The 21,697-nt window shown below is 38.4% G+C and overlaps 1 protein-coding gene across 1 annotated transcript in view; it reads right to left on the bottom strand.

The window, feature by feature from the left end:
* The window catches only part of CLCA2 (chloride channel accessory 2), a 31,556-nt gene extending 12,307 nt beyond the window's left edge, over window positions 1-19,249 (bottom strand). The window contains exons 1-9 of the mRNA XM_012464789.2: window positions 18,661-19,249; window positions 17,438-17,575; window positions 14,450-14,600; window positions 11,967-12,075; window positions 10,451-10,610; window positions 8,188-8,415; window positions 4,152-4,382; window positions 2,959-3,136; window positions 1,718-1,824 (exon numbers count right to left, since the gene is read on the bottom strand). Of these exons, the coding sequence (XP_012320212.2) occupies window positions 1,718-1,824; window positions 2,959-3,136; window positions 4,152-4,382; window positions 8,188-8,415; window positions 10,451-10,610; window positions 11,967-12,075; window positions 14,450-14,600; window positions 17,438-17,575; window positions 18,661-18,846 (1,488 nt within the window). The 5' untranslated portion in view covers window positions 18,847-19,249. The remainder of the gene's footprint in view (window positions 1-1,717; window positions 1,825-2,958; window positions 3,137-4,151; window positions 4,383-8,187; window positions 8,416-10,450; window positions 10,611-11,966; window positions 12,076-14,449; window positions 14,601-17,437; window positions 17,576-18,660) is intronic.
* Window positions 19,250-21,697: the final 2,448 nt, after the last annotated feature.

Genomic DNA, 21,697 nt, shown 5'->3' with positions numbered 1-21,697 from the left:
TCGAGACCAGTAGGGTCAACATGGTGAAACTCCGTCTCTACTAAAAATACAAAAAAATTAGCCAGTCGTGGTGGCATGTGCCTGTAATCTCAGCTACTTGGAAGGCTGAGGCAGGGGAATTGCTTAAACCAGGGAGGTGAAGGTTGCAGTGAGCCAAGATAGTGCAACTGTATGCCAGCCTGGGTGACAGAGTGAAACTCCGTCTCAAAAAAAAAAATTATTTAGTCATTCACAATAAGCCATGTGCGTGCACATGCATGTGTAACATGTACAAAGTGCAAACATATGCCTGGCACTGTGCTAAGGGCTTTACAATATTACTCGAGCCGTATAAAACTCCTCTGTGATAAATACTATTGTTAACCACATTTTGCAGATGAGAAGAGTAGGCTTAGAGAAGTAATTTGCCGATGTCACATAGCAAGGAATAGGAACGTGATAAAACCCAGTGGGCCCGACGCCAGAGCCCCTGCATTTAATCACTATGTATTTGCAATGGATACAAGTCTGTAAATAACTTTGAAAATTTACATTTATTAAATAAACACATTAGTAATGCTTCATTAAATTGCTCAAACCTGCAAAGCATGTAAAATTATATTGGTGGGTAACAGCAGACATTGTAGATTGTTTGTTCAAATCAATTTAAGAAATATTTATGGATTGCTGACTGCTGTGCCACATGCTGTGCTGGGCCCTGGACTGTTGAAGGGGCCATTACATATAGTTCCCATCTCAGACTAGTGGGGCTAATGACTCCAACAGCTTCAGGGGAGGGGACCAGTTTGGGAATGTTAATGATAATTTGATCCCATATGAGTAATATTTTGTTAAATTTGTTTTTTACTTTTTTAAACATTTGTTTTTATTCCATATTATTGAAGAGGAAGTCACAGGGCATAAAGATTGAGCATTATTAGAAGAGTCAATTGTAACCTAATCTGTACTAGATGTTGTCATCTATAATTCACAATTTTACTTTTTATTGTGAAATTGTGGTTATTGCCTTCACTGTATAAATACAATCATCATGTTAAATATTTCCCAACAAGAATTGACAGGCTGCATTGGTCACATCAAGCCATTAACTTGGCAGGTACACTTGCCATCTGTGAGGAAACTATAGATGAAAATTTTGTTCCAAGCATTATTCACTTATGTCCAAATTATCTTTAAAGTACTTAGAAAAAAATGGCCCTTTAAAAATGACTTTAAAAATTAGAGGAAGCTTTTATGAGCAAAATTATGCAAGCTATGGTAGTCAAAGAGATATTTAGATATTTGTGGTAGTTAGAATTTAATGAAATAGTTGATCCCCCTTATACAAGGAAGAGCTTCAAAGATGTTGAAGAAGCAAAAATAAGATGAATTCTGATTGATGGAAAGTCATTATGACACTAAAACTAAATTCACAGTTTCTTAGTTTTCTTCTGCACCTTGCCTCCACCACACCCCCACCTGCACTTTGAGCCACAAGGAAGGAGCAAGCTCCACTCACAGACTTTGAAAAGCTGAGGTGGTGATTGTGGAAAATGGCTCCTAGGGCTGAAAGCCTGGCCCTGGTGATGTCAAGCAGCCTTTTAAAAGCCTTCCATACACAGGCCATTACATATTCAAGTAAGGCTAATGAAGCAGGTAGCACAATTTGTTGATTTCCTTTGTTTCCTTCTCCCTTCCCATTCCCCACCAGGAAATATAACATGGAGAAAATTCTGACCTGAATACGTTGCTGGAAAATGTCTCCAGTTCCAGAGGAAATTCTACTAAAAGCATCAATCATACTATTGGAGTTTGATATATCTGGAACAAAGAACTTTAAACCTCCTGAAATACATGATAGGGATGTTAACTATTAAAATGTGTAAAATAAAAATAAAATGTTAGGCCTTTTCCAACAAACTTTCTTTACATTACAGTGTTTTGGGGAAATGCGAGCTGTGCTTGACTTGCTTTGCCTGACATTCTGTACAACCACATGGTAAGTGGCCCTAGGTGAGTGGTTTCAGCTCTTCTATTCATGGATGTATTGCCAGGGCATAGAACTTATGCACAGTACATAAGAACTCAATAAACATTTATTAAATAGTCTTAAGATTAAGGTAATTTTTAGATAATTCGGTTAATTACTATTTACATTTCTATATGTTTACACTTATATTGTGAAAACATTGCTTTTAAAGATAATTCAGTAAAACCTTTCAGTTGTCAAATCAGCATGCCCATTTTTTTACTGAATAAGGAATATAAGATAAATTTATTCTGTGCCTCATTTAGTATAAAAAGACATGTATCTTAAAACACTGTGTGTGTTTCTATTTTAGAAGTTAGTGCACTTAATCTTTTTCTCTTTTTTGAGATGGAGTCTCACTCTGTTGCCCAGGCTGTAGTGCAGTAGTGCAATCTCAGTTCACTGCAACTTCTGCTTCCTGGGATCTAGTGATTCTCCTGACTCAGCCTCCCTAGTAGCTGGGATTATAGGAGCCTGCCACCATCCTCGGCTAATTTTTGTATTTTCAGTAGAAGTGGGGTTTCACCATGTTGGTCAGGCTAGTCTCAAACTCGTGACCTCAAATGATCCGCCCACCTCAACCTTCCAAAGTGCTAGAATTACATGTGTGAGACACCACACCCAGCCACAGAGCATTTACTCTTAAACATACATTTTAGCTGCATGATTATGCATGTTCAGACTGGCTTAACACAGAATTATAAAATATTATTTTTTGGATGTATATAATTAGGACCTTTAGGGAAAATGTAAAAAAGAAAATCAGCAAAATTTTGACAGATTTTAGCAATATGTGTATATGTGTGTTTAAAAAGCAAAATGTGTGTGTGTGCAAAAAACTGAATATCCAAGACACAACCATGAAACTTACAATGAGTTTCATGATTGTGTCTTGGATATTCAAGTTAAAAGGAAATTCTCTAAAAGATACATTTATAGATGTTTATTACCTGTAAGATGTGATAATTCCTCCAGATTTGGGACTGCAGATGAACCTAGGGCAATGGAGTGAATTGTTGAACCACTGCTGAGCACAGTGGGTAAGCAATTGCCAATAAGCTTATCATCTCCACTGGTCACTAATATCATCACAGAGCCATAAGCTTTTCCATTCAGCTTTTCAACCACCTAAACATAGAGAATTAGTCATTTGGAAGGAAATGTAGTTCAAATTGTTTTATTGAGCAGAATTCGCTCTCATCCAAATTCCTGCCATAGCTCCCTACACCGCATGCCCATTCCCGCTCAGGCTTTACCTCACCCCATCACAGCACTTGTCACCCTACATCCTACTGCCAGTTTGCTTGTGAGCAGGGAATTTTCCTACTTGAGTCATCAAGATGTCCCCATAGTTTACAATTGTATCCATCATAGAGGCTATGGGATACACTATTGTTTGACCAATAAGAGGGCCTAGGGCAGTGGTTCTCAGTCTTGGCTACACGTTAGAATCAGATGGGGAGACTTAAAAAATTTTAATGGTCAGATCACATCCCAGATCAATTAAATCAGAATCTCTTGGGGTGAGACTCACGCATTACTATATTTTTTAATTCCCAGGTGATTTCAATAGATAGCCAGTTTAGACTACGGGCAGCAACAACCATAGCTGATGTGTCTTGTTTGCTATCAGATAAGCATCCCAGATGCTGAATTCAAACTTGTGTTGGTTTAGATAAACTCTGTCATTCCTGAAACATACCTCTGGCCTTAATTGGTTCTGATATTCTTGAAGTCTAGAATGACTATCAACAGAAGCCAGACATGCTGATTTCCACAAGAAAATCTAGGGGTAAACATGGCCACAGCTGAGACAGCCCCAGAATGGCTAGGAACAGTTTAGAAAATGCTCAGATGTTGTTTAGGTCCCCTAGTCTTGGCCATTGTATTCACTGATTTGCTCATTCTGTCAACAAGCATTTATTAAGCAACTAATGTATGCTAGGTACTTTGCTAGGCACAAGGAGTACAATGGTGAATAAGGCATGGTTCCTGACTTGAAAGATAATCCAGCACTACTTTCATAGTTGAGGCTATTATGACCATGCTGTAACAGACTGCCCCTCATCAGAGGAAACCTTATATTACCAAATAAGGGAAAGGAAAATGATGGTGATCCAAGGCTTAGGATGCTCTACTGTACCTCAAATCCTTTCTTAAGCCCTGAACAGATGCTGACTTCTGCTTTAGCTGTTACAGTGGTAGGCAGATAGGACACCAGCAACTTTCGATCATCATCACTGTTAATTTGGTGTAGTTGGGCTCTGATCTCTCCCTTGCTATCGAAACTGGCAATACCCACGAAGGTATGAATTTCAACAATCTGCATCAAATAAAATTCTGCGGCTTGTTGTAGTTGAAGGAGTCTGTCAGCCTGTGTCCCAAAAAGGAAAAAAGAAAATGAGAACATTTGGTTGGTAGACAAAAGTATGACTAAGTAACTCAATTAGCAAACATCTCTGCTAATTGTTTAGAGATGTTGCATCATAATTTTTTAAGCTTCAAAAAATAACCTAATATTAGAATATTGTTTGATTAATTACAGGCTCACAAAATGCCTGCTTTCAGGGAAGAGGGAGTGACTTGGAGCTCTGTCCTCAACAAGCTTTTCATAATTTACTGCTCTCTATTTCTCATCAGCCCCACTATTTATCTCCAACCCAGAATTTAAAGATCCATGGACCCAGCTGAGACGAGGTTCGTAACTGCTTTTTAAAAAATGCAAGTCTGGGTAAAAGTAAACATTGCAAAGAGACCTTTGCTAGAGGGGAGTAGCAGTTAGAGGACCCATGATCTGCCCTGGCACTACCCGCTGCTATTGTGGTCACCTTAGATTGGGTACTTCATCTGTAGAGTGAGGACGATAGCTTTCTTGTTTATTAAATTAGAATTGCTGTGAGGATCAAGTGAGATACATATATGGCAGTATAGTTATACCATGACGGACTAACCAGGTATAAAGTAATATTAGTGACCAGTTTTAGGCAGGTGATGCTACTAATTAGTTCACTAGGGTCACTTGTTTTGAAGGCTCTGGGAAAAGAGAGGAGCGACAAGTTGAGCTTCAATGACCACCTTCTCCAGGATGACCCTGATCTCCATCTCTAACTTGGGCATCCTCCTGGGTGGATCTGGACCTGCATTTCACACTTCTTAGGACACAGGTTTCTGGTTTAACTAGTTGGGAGTGATGACTTGATACCATGAAGATGGCAAATCTACACTTTAAATTCAAATATTGTTTCTCTTACAATATTGGGAAGTTGTAAAGGGGGTAAAACAAGGACTTTGAACTCTGCCTTTAACTTTTGCTAATTATGTGATCGTAGTAAAATTATTTCGTTTTTTTAGCTTCAGTTTTCTCATCTGAAAATGGATACTGAGTAAGCACTCAGAATAGAATAGCTATTGCCGCCTTCACGGTCATCAGTTTATCATTCCCAGTCTTGATCTCTACTCCCAGGTAGCTAAGCCAGCAACTCCAATCTCTCTCTTACCATTCCTATGTTACCAGTCTCCATATTCTTAAACAGGTCCCAAAAATTCAGTGCCTTAAATTTCTCTCAAATCCATACCTATGTCTCTATCCCGTTCACCACCTCTTAGATCCACCCAGTATTAGTTATAGTCATAGTCATACCAGTGAATGCCCTTCCCTTGACCAAGTCCCTCTTATTTTGCCTCTTTGCCACTGCATATACTTTTCCCTTCCCACAAACGTCCTCCTTCCTTCTCTTTCCTTACATCACTCAACCTAGCAAGCACCTAGTTGACTCCTTGAAGATTCAACTCTAAGTGGATTCTCTCAGTGAAATCTTCCTTGACCACTTTATTCTACAGCACTAGGTGCTGCCTCCTCAGTGCTCCCATAGTAACTCACACCTCTGTGGAGCTTGGTCACGTTGTGTTGTATCTAGTCACATGTGTGTGTCATGTGGCCCTCATTAGCTGTAAGCATTTCAAAGCAGAGACCCTGTTCTTGTCATCTCCATATCCCTTAGGCCAGTGCAGTGTGGGCACCTGATGAATCAATGGCCATAATGGTTCAATGACTGTTGTTGGCAGGAAAATGGAGGAAAGTTTGGTTTGCCATGAGTTCGTTATTTTGGGCTTGTTTCTCTTCTACATACTTCAGGTCTACTCTTAAGTACAATCATTGTTCCTTTTCATTTCATCCATTCTGCTCAATCTGAGACCATATTTGAGAAAAGCATGCCCTAGTCAACTGCAAGTAGGCAACATGTCAAAACTATTCAAATGCTGGCTATATTTGTGGAGTTTTTAGTGTTTCCGATATAAGCCAGAAAAGGCAAGTATTCCAGGACTATTGATCCAGAGAGCACAAGGGGATAAATTCTCTCCTTGGATAAGTACTATTAAAATAAACAGCTACCACTTATTATTTATTATGAACTAAAAATTTCATATTACCTCATTTACTCCCCCCTCAATAACCCTATGAAGTAGACAGTGGTATGCTGGCAAATGTTTAATAACTGTTTTCTGATGAAGAACGAAAGGAAGGAAGGGAAAAAGGGAAGAAGGGAGGAAGGCAGGCAGGCAGGCAGGCAGGCAGGCCTAATTCATAGCAACTGCCAGTTTCTGTGGGGTAAATATTCTCCCATGTGTGAAACCATGGTTGATTTCGAGCTGTCAATGTGATGTTAGTGAGTGCACAGTTGGGATGAAATTGTAGTAGCACACCATGGAGATGCAATAGACCAGAAATAACCTCAAGAATTTAGCTCAGGGGTCAGCAGAAGTTTTCTGTGAAGGGCCAGATGATAGTAAATATTTTAGGTTTTTCTGGCCATAAGTTCTTTGTTGCAACTCCCCAACTCTGTTATTGAAGGAATAAAGTATCCATAGACAATATGTTGACAAATGAGTATTGCTATATTCCAATAAAATTTTTATTTATGGACAGTGAAATCTGAATTTCATATAATTTTCCCATGTCATGAAAAAGCCTCTTGATTTTTTTTTAACCATTTAAAATGTAAATCCATCCTTATTTTGTGAGCCATGCAAAACAGGTAGTGGGACATAGTTTACTGACCCTGGGCATAGATAATAGTAAAAAATTGTGGGAAAAATTAAGAAGTGATGAGTTTTGAGTATTTCATATATTTGTTTTCATATATTTTATTGTAAGCTTACATGGTTTGTTATTAATAGCTATGTTTAATTACTGGTTTACAGATTTCCTAAAACTTTAAAAGTTGACTCTCATGAAAGTAGGCACTATTATCTCTATCTTCCAGATGAGAAAACTGCTTCAGAGAGGCCATGATGCTCTTTATAACAAAGACATATTATACAATAGTGAAGGAGCCAGGATGAAAGCACAGCTGCCTGATTGCAGAGACTAAGCCTTTAATCACTTAAAGTAGCTGGAGACTGCTAGATTGCCAGATGACTGAGATATAGTCTTCTGCATACAATGACATGGAATATCTCCATATACTGGACATTCATTTTCACTGCAGATTCACAGTCTGCTTCCTCAACCAGGGATATTTACCAGTGAGTAGATAGTAGCCAGTCGGAACTTTTCGTTACACATAAGAATTTTGGGAAAAGATCTTGGTTGGAAAGAGTTTCAATTAGTAGCAAAAATGACGGTTAGAAATTATTTGTGGATTTCATTTATCTGTATGACCTCAACTTTTGGGCCACATTCTGAATTTGTTCCTCCCACCTCCCTCCACCCCTCAAAATAGGATGTCCTTGACTATTCCAAACCTTTTGTCTCCTCCAATTCTCACCCTTACCTCCCGAAAAATAATTAAACACTGATAGAAAAGGTGTGGTGGCCAGTGCCCATAGTCCCAGCTACTTGGAAGAGTGAGATGGGAGGATCACTCGAGCCCTAGAGGTCGAGGCTGCAGTGAGCTGAGATTGTGTCACTGCACTCTAGCCTGGGTACCACTGTACTCCAGCCTGGGTGACAGTGGGGTGGGAGAGCATCAGGATAAATAGCTAATGCATGTGGGGCTTAATATTTAGGTGATGGGTTGATAGGTACAGCAAACCACCATTGCACACCTTTACCTATGTAATAAACTTGCATGTCCTGCACATGTATCCTAGAACTTAAAATAAAATAAAACAAAATTATAAAGAACTGATAGAAAAAAATGATAAACATTTACATTCATTTTAGTTCAAAACGTTACCTCTGCCATCTTACTGGACACATCCAGCACTAAACAGACCACTTTGACACCAGCCTGTACAAGGGAGAATGTGGGAGGAGGTGGAAGCTCAGTCCCATTCATGGGAAAGCTGTGGTGAAAGTCAGTGGAGTCTATGATTACATCCCATGCACTTCTGAGGCTGCACATCTGGTTCTGTAGGTTTGGTGCTTCTTGGTTGTGGGTACTTGCATTACAAAATTCAACCACCTGGTAATAAAAACAGTCTTTAAAAGAAAGACACTTCTCCCATACCAGACAAACTTCTCATTCTCAAGGAACTATGGGTAAAAGAAAAGGTGAACTGAAAGAAAGAAAATCAGAAGTGCTACAGTGATATATCTCTTTCCTTCAAGAATGACATCAAATTTACAAATAAACCTTGGCATTCTTGCTGGAAACACTAGCATCTTTGTGGTACTGAGAGCAATTTCTATTAAAGTTTATTGTTATTTGGATAACAGAGAGAAAATCATGTGTGTATATATATATACATACACACATAATCTTAGTCTTAAAAAACAAAGCAAAATGATCTCCCTCCTTCCTTAGCACAATATTGTGTTAAGAAAACAGCCAGGAGAAGTTATCTTCAGCAGCCTATGCCTTGGAATAATATTTAATGACCACTGCACCTTTATTTGTTGATCAGTCAGGGTATATTGCTCTAGCTCAAATATTGATATCCATAAAAATAGGATAAGGGGATAAACAACTTAAATTTACTTCCTGATCCCCCCTCACCCTCACCCAATTTGGAAATATAGATATAATACACAGAAATATATATATAATTCACTGAATGATACTGAACCTATGCCAATATCCCACTTAAAAATATGGTTTGCTTTCCTAAGTAATGCATCACCATCTATTCCCAGTGGCTCTATTCCTACAAAGAGTCAATACTTCCTGTTAACAGAGCCATGGAAACTTTGAGCTAGAAGAAACTGAACAGCCTCTCTTATCTCAGCTCTAATTTCATACAAGAGAAAGCTGAAACTTTGAAAGGTTGATAACTGCTTAAGGACCTAAGTTTCTTAGGGAAGTGTGGGGACTGGAGCAGAACCTGGTTTTCCCTTGCCTTGTTTAACCCTTTTTCTTCCATTTCATGACTATGGTTATGGGATTGTTAAACTTTTCTGACAAGATATTTATGAGTAGGTATTTCAAAAAATCATGAAGATAGTACCTAGTCACAAATATTGTGGATCAAATACATTGTTAGTTTCAGATATTAAAGCTATAAATTAAAAATATAATGGATGAGATAAGAAGTATGAAAAATTGCCTTAGAGTTACAAAATAACTCCTAGTCCTGACTAAAACCAGACTGAAATAAAATAGCTTGTTAACCCAAGGGACATTGGTCAGCTATGGAAACAAAGAAAAAACTCCACAGAGGCACATGTGGGCTGTGCCTTCAGATCTGTGAATAGATGACCCACAGATGTGACTTATAGGTTTTTGTAAACTTAGATAGATATATCAGGCCATGAAGTCTGATGCCACTAAATCTCTGGATCACCTATCTCCCTCTTTTCCAATTCCATGCTCTTAGACCAAGCATCTGGTGAGAATTGGCTGTTTCAGACTGCTTCATCCAGAGAGAAAATAAGTTGGCCGGAAGATGCAAGTATGAGATCCCTATGACAGAGTGCTCTTTTAAAATAATAATTTTAAAAACAATATTCTGGATTTGTATGATAGTCTCTTGTCAGTTAGTTAGCATGAAATATTGACAAAGTTGGGTTTCTGAACCTGCAAAGCAGAGAGTTGGTTGAATTCCCCTAGTGATACCTTACCTTTCTTTTTAGGTTCTAGACTATTCAAAACAAAGGAAAGAGATGTAGGAACTGCATTTCAAATTCAGAGTGGTCTGCTATAAGTAGCATTTTAAGAAAGGAGAGAAATATAATCATTTGTTATATCACTCTCATTAACCCAATGTAATTTCTTATGAAAGGATACAAGAACACCACCATATAAACAATTTATTTCATGGTCCCCGGAGTCCCCTTGTTAAACCTCCCAGGAAAGCAAATAGTCACAATCCTAAAGGTATTATTTTAGTAATTTTCTTGGGGGCTTCAGTTTTTAAATCTGTAGAATAAAATCTAGATCAACTCTAAGGTCCCCCAAGTTCTAAAGTATAGTGCATCTTAATTGTCTTATAATTTAAATACTTGAAACATGGGAAGAGAAGAAATCCTGCAAGAGTTTGTCATTCCAAGGGCATACTTACAGAAGATAAACTTTGCATGAACATTATTGATGCAGTTGCACTTTGGGTGCTATTGTAGATAAAAGTGCATCCTTCTTTAAAAAGCTTACTAATAATACAGTTTTCTTGGGGGCAAGGACCTTTTTCACACACAAAAATGCCTGTGATATCAGATGAACACCTAAAAATGGAAAGAGAAACTGGGAATTAGGTCTGTTTTAGAAACACTTATGTTTCTTCTTGACTAGCTTATATAATTGTTTCAAGGATTGTAGCCTGCAAGATACATACAAACCTTTAAAAACTGCTCTATTGGCCAGGCGTGGTGGCTCGCACCTGTAATACCAGCACTTTGGGAGGCTGAGGTGGGTGGATCACCTGGGGTCAGGAGTTTAAGACCAGCCTGGCCAACGTGGTGAAACGCCATTTCTACTAAAAATACAAAAATTAGCCCAGCGTGGTGGTGGGTGCTTGCAATCCCAGCTACTCAGGAGGCTGAGGCAGGAGAATTGCTTGAACCCAGGTGGCAGATGTTACAGTGAGCCGAGATCACGCCATTGCACTCCAGCCTGGGCAACAAGAGCGAAACTCCGTCTCAGAAACAAAAAACAAAAACAAAACTGCTTTATTAAGAAAGTTCACTAATTTAGAAATGCATTCTACTTTATTTAAAAGCATTTTATCTTGATGGAGGGGTTCTGTATTAACAAGGGCTTTAATGACTAAATAGGATCAAAGCCAAAGATGCCAGGAAATCCAGATGGACTTTGGGAATGAATGGCAAGATCCTGGGTCAGCGTTCCTTTGAGTTCATTTCCACTTGCCATCAGGGAAAAAAAGGGAATGAACATGTAATGATAATATTTAACAGGATTCTTTCCTAAATAAGCAATCTCAAATGTTGTTGATGGGAATGAAAAATAGTGCCATTTTTAGGAGAAGAATCAGTCAATATCTACCAAAATCACCCTTTTCACCAGTAATTGTTGGAAGAATTTGATATGTGAATCTGCACACATGAGAAATGACACATGTGTAATGCTATGAACTGCAGTGTTATTGATAATACAAAAGATGGGAAGCAACCTATGTGTCCACCAAGAGGAGACTGGTTGAATAAATTATGATACAGTCACATAATGGAACACTATGCAATTACAAAACACAGAGCAAAGAAAAACACGTATTTCTACTCATTTGAATTTGCCTGAAGAAATACTGAAAAAATAAACAAGAAACTAATCAAAATGGTTACTTAGAGGGCATGAGGGGAAACAGTGAAGATAATGCTGTGAGCAAGACAGCTACAAGCATGACTGTTTATATTATTTTGATATTTGAAACACATCAATACCAATTTTAAAATGCCATATAACTTAAGAACTGAAAAACGAAAGGATCTCTTTCTTCTCAATTAAGTTTTAGCTGCAATTAAATTAATTGCTTAATAAAATTAGGCAATAATTTAATTGCTTAAGTTGTAAGCAATTTTAGAGTCAAATAAATAATGAATTATAACATTAGAAAGAGTACTAACCTTGTCACTTTAATTTGATTTTGCCCATTTATGTAGAAAGGTTTGTCATTGTTATACTCATCGAACACACCCCAACGGAGATGGGCCCATTCATGGACAAACACTCGGCCTGTGGAAGAAAGAGCTTTTGCTTTTGAGCTTCTAAAATCTCAGCAATGTGCCTTGCTAACTAGTGAAGACTAACATTTCTCGACTACACATACTTATTCCAAAGAGTTTAAGTTACTTCCCTCTTTCCCCTATCCCATTCCCATCTCCTCCCACTCCACCCCCTACCATCATAAAAAAGGCAGCATGAAAATGTGTTTAGTCTCGTAAAAGCAGTAATTTACTTGTTGCACATCTATTTGAAGCTAGTCAGTAGTCTGCCCCAGTGAAGCTGCCCAACAGGTTTCTATTCAGCTTCCTAGAGGCCTCTAAATTCAGGGTTTGGAGAAAGGGAAAGAAGCATGTCCAGACATGCAAATAAAACTTTCCTCATCTTCTGTCTGAGCTATCCAAGCAAGCCTGCTTTTTTTTTTCTCACAGGTAATTTGTCTATCTAGAGCAATGGTTGAAACCTAGGGACTGGGGAGGGAGGAAGGAGCCAAAAAGGAGATCACAGAATCTTCTCCCTGGATGGTCCTTTCTCTCTTATTTTATTCCTTATTCTCCATATTTATGCTTATTTTACAGCTTGTAGGTCCGGGAAACCCCCATCCTCAGCATGAGATCCTTTAAAAATGTCTATCTCTCTAAATCTTACATTCCTTCAAAATTCAGACCACAACTTTCTCATATAAGCTTTCCAGATGAACATCCCTCCCAAAGCACACATTTCTTTCTTCTGAATTATTTTAAGTTCTGGGAACTAGGAAGTGTGCACTGAGTTGACTCAGGCTGTGGCATATTGTGTAATTTTTGGACCTTGAGAGAAAGGAAGGGAGGGTAACAGTACAAGCTGTGAGTGTTGAGGGAAAGATTGTGCCTACTCATGAAATTTAGAAGTGCTGATGAAATTATGTTTGAGCAGAGATTATCACCATCTCATGGTTACTAGGAAAGAAAAAAACAATGTTTTTCTAAAGATTTATAAAGTGTTTTGTAAAGTGTATTTTATGGAGTGTGCCACTCCACTTCCTGCTAACTATACAGAGGATAACAAAATTCTCGTTAACAAAACCCTAGTTTAGATTTAACTAGTGTTAAAAAAGAAAATTAAGACATCACTTGAAAGGCACTACTGTTAAGTTGAATTAAAAACAAAAAATGAAGATTGGGATAGATAGTCCTTGACTGGTGATCTGTGCTTACTATTTTCTCCCTCAGATCTCATTCACTAACTACCAGTCTCTAGGCCTATTACCCTGACTTCTCTCCAAAACTCCAGCCATCAATATCCAACCATAGGCTGAACCACTTTCCCTGGCATAATCTACTGCTCCTCACCATGAACTTGCCTAGATCCACACTTGTGGGAATTCTTCTTTACGCTGGTTTTGTCCATGTCTGACAAAAACCTGGTGTGTGCCTTGTTCCTTAAAGCTGTCTCCACATGTCTCTTTCCTTTCATTCTGCAGCAGTTCAGACCTCTTTTTGTTTTTTATCTCTGGAATATTTCTCATCACTTAGAGTTGCTAGAATTAAGTATGATAACATTTGAAAAGCAAATTGCAGAGCTCCTAGCACATAGAAAATCCTCATTGTCCTTATGACTATCCTTCCATCTCACTGCCTCCACTCATTTTTTTTTTTTTGAGACGGAGTTTCGCTCTTGTTACCCAGGCTGGAGTGCAATGGCGCAATCTCGGCTCACTGCAACCTCTGCCTCCTGGGTTCAGGCAATTCTCCTGCCTCAGCCTCCTGAATAGCTGGGAGCCTCCACTCATTTTTAAGTCTTACGGCCCTATACCTCAACTTCTTCCAGTTATTCTCCTGATATCCATTTCTCCCCCATTGATCAGAGGGAGCCAGATTAATCTTAAAACACTGCTTTGATGGAGTCACTTCTGTAGAAACCTTGAGTGTGGCCATTTTAGTGCATCACCCAGCCTCATGTGCATTTCAGCATTTTCTCCCACTGCCTACAGTCTCCCTGCACCATCATCGGGGTCTCTGTCTCTCCAATGCCTTTGATTTTTTGGCTGCCACAGTTTTCTTTATAGTCTTCCCTCTATTTTCCCCCTTCTTTCTGTTTATCAAAATGATGTTCAACCTTGAAGACATTTTCCTTTGTGAGGTCATTTCCTACCACCCTTGGCTATAAATGACGTTTCCTTGACCGAATTCTTATAGCAATCCTCTCTGGGTCACTAATCTGGTGCTGAACTCTTTCTGGTTTACTTTAGTCCCCCATATTGGCATGGGTATAAGGCCTATCTCCCTATTTGAGTGGTAAGTCCTTGACAAGTTTCAGGTTTTGTGAGTGAGTCCCTTTCAGCACCAAGCACAGAATATTATAAATAGTACTGTCCAATGGCTACTGTTTCATTGGTCCCACTTACCTCGTGATCCGTAGCCAGCTGTTAAGTTATCATTCAGTAGGAAATTAGATGTGAAATGAATGTATTTTCCCTCTTTTCCACACCCTCTGTGCTGTAGGGTGTATGGCTCATCTCCATGTGCCCCATACCAGTCAGTCACTATGACATTTGCCTAAATTAAAAGAAATGCCTTGTAATAGTTTCTCAACTCTGATGCTGGTGACATAATGTATATATTCGTTAAAGCACTTTGAACTGTACACTTTTAAGATGTGTGCATTTTGTTGTATGTAATTATACCCCAATTTAAAAACAGAATTGAAGAAAAACACCTTGTATATGGAGTTTAAAATGCACGCACAGCTAAATATCAATAAAATCACTTGGTATTTTCAAAAAGGTCTACGTTATAAAAGCTTAACAAATTTTTATGGAACTTCATTACTTCCATTTGACCTTTCTACTTTCCAGTTTAAAATATTCTCAAAAGTCAATCCTGTAAAAGTCTGATCTAACAGAACACTGAATTACACTATAAAAATATAGTTAAAATATGTGAAGAAACTCTAAAAGCATTTATACATCATTCAGAACCATATTATAAAATGTTACAGCCTTTTGTAAACAACTTTCTGTGGGTTATTTTATTGGTGTAAGACAATAGGACGTTTTTCTTTGGAAATTTGTCCTTTGTTTCCTGTAACTAATTCCAATGAAGTTATATTTTATCTCATGGCCTGATCATTTCCCTTACTGTTGTCAAAACATATTTTAAGTCCAAAACTGAATTATCTAGTCATATAACTATCAAGACAATAAAATATTATATATAACATTGTTTCTTTTATTTTCAGGAAGAAAGATAACATATTGTTCTGGACATGCCCTTAACAGTTAAATATGCTGTTAATATTTTTAAAAATCTGATTTTGGAAAAGTATACCTAATATGATCCAATATATATAATTATCACTCTATGTACTATATATATATATATATGTTGGCATGTGTGTATGTGTGTGCATCTGTGTCTATGTGCGTGCCACTGAGAAGAGGACAATAATATTTTTCATTTTTCTTTTCCACATTTCTACATTATTTAATTTTTTGCAGTGAGCATGAATTACTTTTATAATAATTAACACTTATTTTTAGAAAGATAAGAATTCAAGCCTGGGGCATTACAAGGAAGAACCTACAAAAAAGGCTGAAGAGGTCATGCTCTTGGCTAGTCCTCACTTGGATAAAACCTCATTCCTATGTCTGAAAATTTGTCCTGAGGCAAAAAGGAAAGAGTGCTTTTCATGGATCCAGAGGCTGTTTGGGGTTACCTTAAACCTTATAGACCACAGTAATTCAGTTCTTATCTACTTTTCCTAACCCTTTCCCCCTTCACTGATTCCTACCTAGCTACACCACATTGTAGACTTGCACGGACGAGAACTACCTTGCTGGCCCTTGGGTTCTCTGCAGTGCCTAGCATGGCCCCCGTACATAATGATCATGCACTCAGTGTTTGCTTAATTGACATTCTGGGGTTAAAGAATTGGTATCCAACAGATGTATGAACAGCATTCAGTGACTATTGTTTCCTTTGGTCTTTCTGTTCACTCACATTTTCACTTTTGCTTTACTTATTTATTTCTCTACCCTCCATTACTATCAAGAGTATTACTTTGGCAACTTGGTTTTGGTGTTTGTTGTCTCCAATACCTCTTAGTTCTATTGAAGGCCAAGTAGATGAATGTAATCTCTATTGACAGCTAGCAACAACAAAGCTTAGTGCAAAAAGCATGGGTTTTAGAGTCAAATATTCAAATTGTGGCTCTGTAATTTACTAGCTGTTTGATTTGGGACAAAGTCCATTCGAGCCCCAGTGTTTTAATTTGTGATCACGGAAACTAATTTTAAGTTATGTGATAGTTTACCCCAGTTCCCCACCTATCCTATCTTCATGTGCAAGCATTGTCAAATGCTTTCATCTAGTCATAAATTACACGCTTTTCACAGGCTCTTTAACTTCTTCAGGACATCGAGGTACCTATCTGGATTGCTATACCATTCAATTTCTGACAGAGTAACTTTGAAGGAGAGCTAAGAATGAAACAGACTTAGGGAATTTCATACTGAGGGTCAGAAATAAGGAAAGGGGAAAGCTTTACCACATGTTTGAGTCATTCTGTTAGAGATGCAGTTACAGTCTCAAACCCACTCCATTGCTGAAACACTGAGTTAAGTTGTCAATGCCTTTGCTTCTGGCCCTTCTGGCAGCTGCAGTGGGCTCTTGTTCACAGTTGACTCAAACAGTGGTTTACCATTTATATTATTTAACATTTACTTATAGTGTGCAGAGTAGCATGTACCAGACATCATCATGGGTGCTTAAGCATGATCTGCAACTTATGAGAGCCTTTCAAGGTGAAGTTCTTTGATGCGGAAAAAAAAAAAGGTAGCCATTCCCCTACTTACCCACATCTCCACATCCTTCCTCCCTTCCTTCTAATCTCCTTATTCCTCTAAAACAGTATCCTGGACTTGAGGTAATGTGAAATTCTGATAATCTAGCCCATGGCATGAGAAGGCAGTCATATTTTTATATGCATGGTGCTTTATATTTCTGTCTGGACATGCTTGTTTATTGTCCCCGACAGGATGGTAAAAGGAGATAGTCATAATTGCAACTGCTCTTTTTGCAGCTCATCCTCAATAGGTTACAACTAGTTCCTGATCCTCAATCAAACTTTTCAGAAAAGACTCTGTAAATTACAAAATAAAGAGATCTTCTGAGGAGCTACTTAGGCAATGGCATTTTACTCATTTTTTTACTCCACAATTTGCACTCATTTATTCTTAGATATTTTGGTGACAATATTCTGCCCATTAATATTATTTATATTTTTAATACCCATGATTTGTTTTTACTTAACTTCTCACTTTTAGAGTTTGAGCACAATATATTTTTGTATTTTTTTCCCCTTAAGATCATTGAATGAAATCCTGGAGTCTTACCTTTTCATATGATTCTTGTTTTACTTTGCTGTAATTATTAGCTTTCCATGTGGCAGGTATTAAAATTTTTATATTTCTGAAAAATACTCTTCTTTTGGTAGCATTAAATAGGTAAAATGAAGCTTCAGTTATCATTTCCTATAGCCAGACAAAAGAAAAACTGATTTTATCATTTGTAAATCCTGTATGTTTTGGTTTTATGCTTAAACAGTAATAAAAAATATTGAAAATAATTTGAAGAGACCCATTTCTTTTAGAGAAAGCACTAGACTTTGGAAAACATAGAATCATTTTTTTTTCAACTTTAAAGGATTATCTGGAAGATTTTAGGACAGTAATTATATGTCTGTGCTTGCCTTCATAGTTTTCCCAATTTTGAGAAAGGCTTTTAAGCTGTTACTGAGCAAATCCTTTTCATGTCACACCTGTGGGCATGTTCAAGACCACACCTTGTGGTGGTATTGATTTCACTAACGCAATACCAAAAGGAGGCTCTTATATATTAGAGCTATGATCCTCCCTTACCATATTAAAGTAAAAATGGTCAATTATGTTACAGCACACTAAGTGAAAAGAAATAATTTTGCTTTTTGGCCCTCCACACAGACTTTCACTCTTTCTGCCTAAGAATTCTCACCCTCAGGATGGAATCCAGCAATATGATTTTAACAAGCATGCTCGTTATCATGCTTGTTCATTAGTTAAATATTCAATCTTTGTTGCCACAATGGGTTATTATTTTTGTAAGTTGCTACCCTGAAAACAGTCATGTAGGAAAACAAAAGAGCTGAAATTAGTAGTAACCAACAATGTAAAATTCCTGACACTTAGTTGGAGCTTAAATACTAACTCTTCCCAGTTTATTCCAGTTCCCCAGTTTCCTCTTCTTGTTTTTCATAACCTCCGTCCATTGGCACAACTACTTTTAACTGCCCTCAAGTCATTTTTCATTTGTTGTAGGATTTCCTTGCCTGTTTATTTTGAAGATTTAAAAATCCAACAATAACAAAAGAGAAGACTAGATCAACACTCTGAGCTGAGACTACACAGAATTAGATGAACAGACTGGCTTAGTTAGCCATAATCATAAAGCTGTGGCACTATCCTTTATAAATGCTGTTCTATTACTCAAATACAAACAAGGCAGGGTAGTTAGCTTTTTAAAGAAGGCTACAGGTCTGATCAAATGGGATACTCATATTAATTTCATAATTTCCACTCACCTTAATGTTTGAGATGAGGTTCTGCTTCTCAGGTACCTGAGGATTAATTGCAATGAGCAATCCATTATACCCATTGTCTTGAAGCTGTACTCCAGCTCCCAGGAATGGGAGTTCTGAACTTAGGGCAACCAGGAGAGTCACAAACTTCAGGTTACAAATAGGACCTGCATTACTCCTTTGGGTCATGTTGTAAAGAAGTCTCCAGTTCACTCACACTGAGCAGGCTGCGTACATTGTGTCAAGTTTTCAGTGTGGAAGCAGGTGGTTTCTTCCTGAGCTTGCAAGGTTTTAGAACATAAGATGAAGGAGGTGTCTTCTTTGAAAAATCTGGGGTGGATCCATCTGGGACCTGCCTCAACAAGTCCCTTTTCTCTAGGCAGTGCTACACTTGCCTGTTCTGTGGCTGAGCTGCTTCCTGAATCATGGTTGGGCAAGAAACCTTCTGTCCCTCATTCATTTTATAACTTCTCAGAAAGAAGAGGGGAATAAGACCAAAGGAGCTTAAAAGTGGGAAATCTGACTGGCTGGGCTGGAGGTCAGTATATCTGAATTGTTCAATCCATTTGCAGTAGAAACACAGAAGTTTATAGTGATTTCCTCTCCTTGTTTTTCATAACCTCCTCCATCAGTTGGCACAACTACTTTCTACTGCCCTAATTTTTCATTTGTTGTAAGATTTCCTTGCCTGTTTATTTTGAAGATTAAGAAATCCATTCTTCAGCCCAGTCCCTAGAGACCTTGGGTCAGACAGTCTGGGCAAGCTCTCAGCTGATGGCTGGGGATCAAGTATCAGATATCCCCCAGGGAGGGCCAACTGCCAGGAACTTGGGTGCCTGTGCAGTCCTCTCCCTCTGGCCTTGCTACCTTTTGTCTCTGTATCAAGAAGAAGAATAGATTTCTCCTTCAGATCTCTCCTGAGGGCAAGGCCCTGCCTCAGTCAACCCTCCATTTCTCCAGGACCTAAAATAGGATCTAATATATAGTAACCTTCACAAATATTTTATGACCCATTCATAATACCTGATATTTACCTCATGCTTTAAAGTTTATAAACAAGCTCACTTAAATATCAATACTCTGATGCAGGTATAATTTTTACTTTTCAAATGAAGACAGACACTGAGTCTCAGAAATTCTGATTATGAAAATTAGCCAGTGAGAGAAGAAACTAACATTTATTGGGTGATGTATTTTATTATGCCTGTTTTGTGGGTGACAGAAAATGCTCAAAACATTCTAAGTAACTTGTTCAAGGTTGGGAGTATCATCTTCATACTAAAATGAACCAACCGACTCCAAATTCCATGGTTTTTCAGTATATATGTTCTCTCTTAGCTACTAAATTATCTTAGGAACCTCCTCTCTCCCTCTTCTTTGTGTATAAGAACACTGCACAGTGACAGCTATTGTAAAACTAAAGAAAAAGTTTTATTCATAGGGTTAGAGGTCCACAGCCAGCAAAACCTGAGCGTTGGAACCACCTGCACAATCTTCCCTGCTGTGGCTCCATCTCTGAAAGTTGCTGGGTAGGGGAGTGTAGCAGTTAGGAAAGGGTCTGTCTTGCTCTCAACAGGGATTTCATCACCAACATTGTCTCTTTTCTGCTCTGCTTTCCATCTTCATGGCCAGTGTGATGTCACTCTTCTTCCCACCAAGGTTGGCTTCTTCTGAGCCTGGGCTTTGACATTGTACTGCTCTGTTGACAGATGCTGAGGAGATTTTTTCCCTCTTGCTGTCTTGCTTGAAACCTATTCTCTTGCCTTTTCTCACCTGCTTTTCCTTCAAATGCCAGCTGGGTCCTGGAAGCCCGGCCTGAGCTCCTAACTAGGTCAAATTCCCTTCTTTCATGCTTCCATACCATCAGATAACTCACCTTTGCTGCCTGAACATGGTAACAATGTCACATTTATACCATATAATTGATTGTCAGCTTCCTGCTGTATGAGAGAAGGAATGGGGTCTGTTTTTATTCAGTACTTTCCCAGCACCTAGCTCAGTAAACTCTCTGTCGAATGACTGCATGAATGGAGTCAGAAGTAAATAAAAACAGATGGTCAAGGAGCACGGGATTACAGTGTAAAAACTATTCCCCCCATTCTTGTTTTTTGAAGGCATCTCTTCTGTTCTAGAGCAGTTTCCCTCTTGCTACCTCTTGACAGGCAGTGCTTGGGTAGGGCGCACCCCTGGAGAATGAGATGGCGGTGGTCATTACATGGCTGCCCAAGTGTCTCACCCTAAAGTTCAAAGGTCGGTTTATCTGACTTGTCTTCTAAACCGAATTCCCAGTCATAGATAGTTTCTACTTGTTCAAACTGTGTCTTTAGAGTAGAAGGGCAGAGGTGTGGTTGCTCTAAAGGCTCTGTCTGTAACTGTGACTCATTGAGCAGAACAATGCACTTCATTTCAAATGTCCTTGGCAGTTTATTTTCTTGTGCCAACCTCTTATGATTTTAAGAATAAAAATATTCCCACCAGTAAAGCAATATGCTCAAAAACTAAACTCCTAAGCACACTATAAGGGTGGCTTTTTTGCCAACACCCAGGGAAGTTTCTTTTTGACACTTGTATAGGTTATTTGCTGTGGGAGGGGGTGATTGAGGACTGACATTCAGCACTCTCTCCACTTGCTTTTATCATTATGATGGTTCCCTTGGGATGTGAGGGTGGAGAATACTGGCTAGAGAGTACATGCAGCTTTATAAAGAACAGCCACAAATGACCAATTTTGTCCAACTTCACTTGGGTTGAAACCTGAACAAGCTCACTCAGGCTTCGCTCAGCCTGCTTTGAGAGTCTAGGCATGATATCCACCCTTGTCTATCTGCTTTTTTTTTTTTAGCTTATAAGTCAGAGCCCCTTTTTGTTATTCTTAAAATCAAAGAGGTTGGCATAAGAAAATAAACTCCAAGGATATTTGAAATGAAGTGCATTGTTCTGCTCAATGAGTCACAGTTACTGACAGAGCCTTTGGAGCTTTTTTGTTATCAGCAACCAGGCCTGGGACCAGGCCAGCTGAAGGTCTCTTTTTACTGCCTTC

The sequence above is a fragment of the Aotus nancymaae genome, unplaced genomic scaffold, assembly GCF_030222135.1.
Source record: "Aotus nancymaae isolate 86718 unplaced genomic scaffold, 86718_ANA_hifiasm-v0.15.2.pri h1tg000007l, whole genome shotgun sequence".
Taxonomy (NCBI): domain Eukaryota; kingdom Metazoa; phylum Chordata; class Mammalia; order Primates; family Aotidae; genus Aotus; species Aotus nancymaae.
This window is presented reverse-complemented; position numbering and strand designations above follow the sequence as displayed.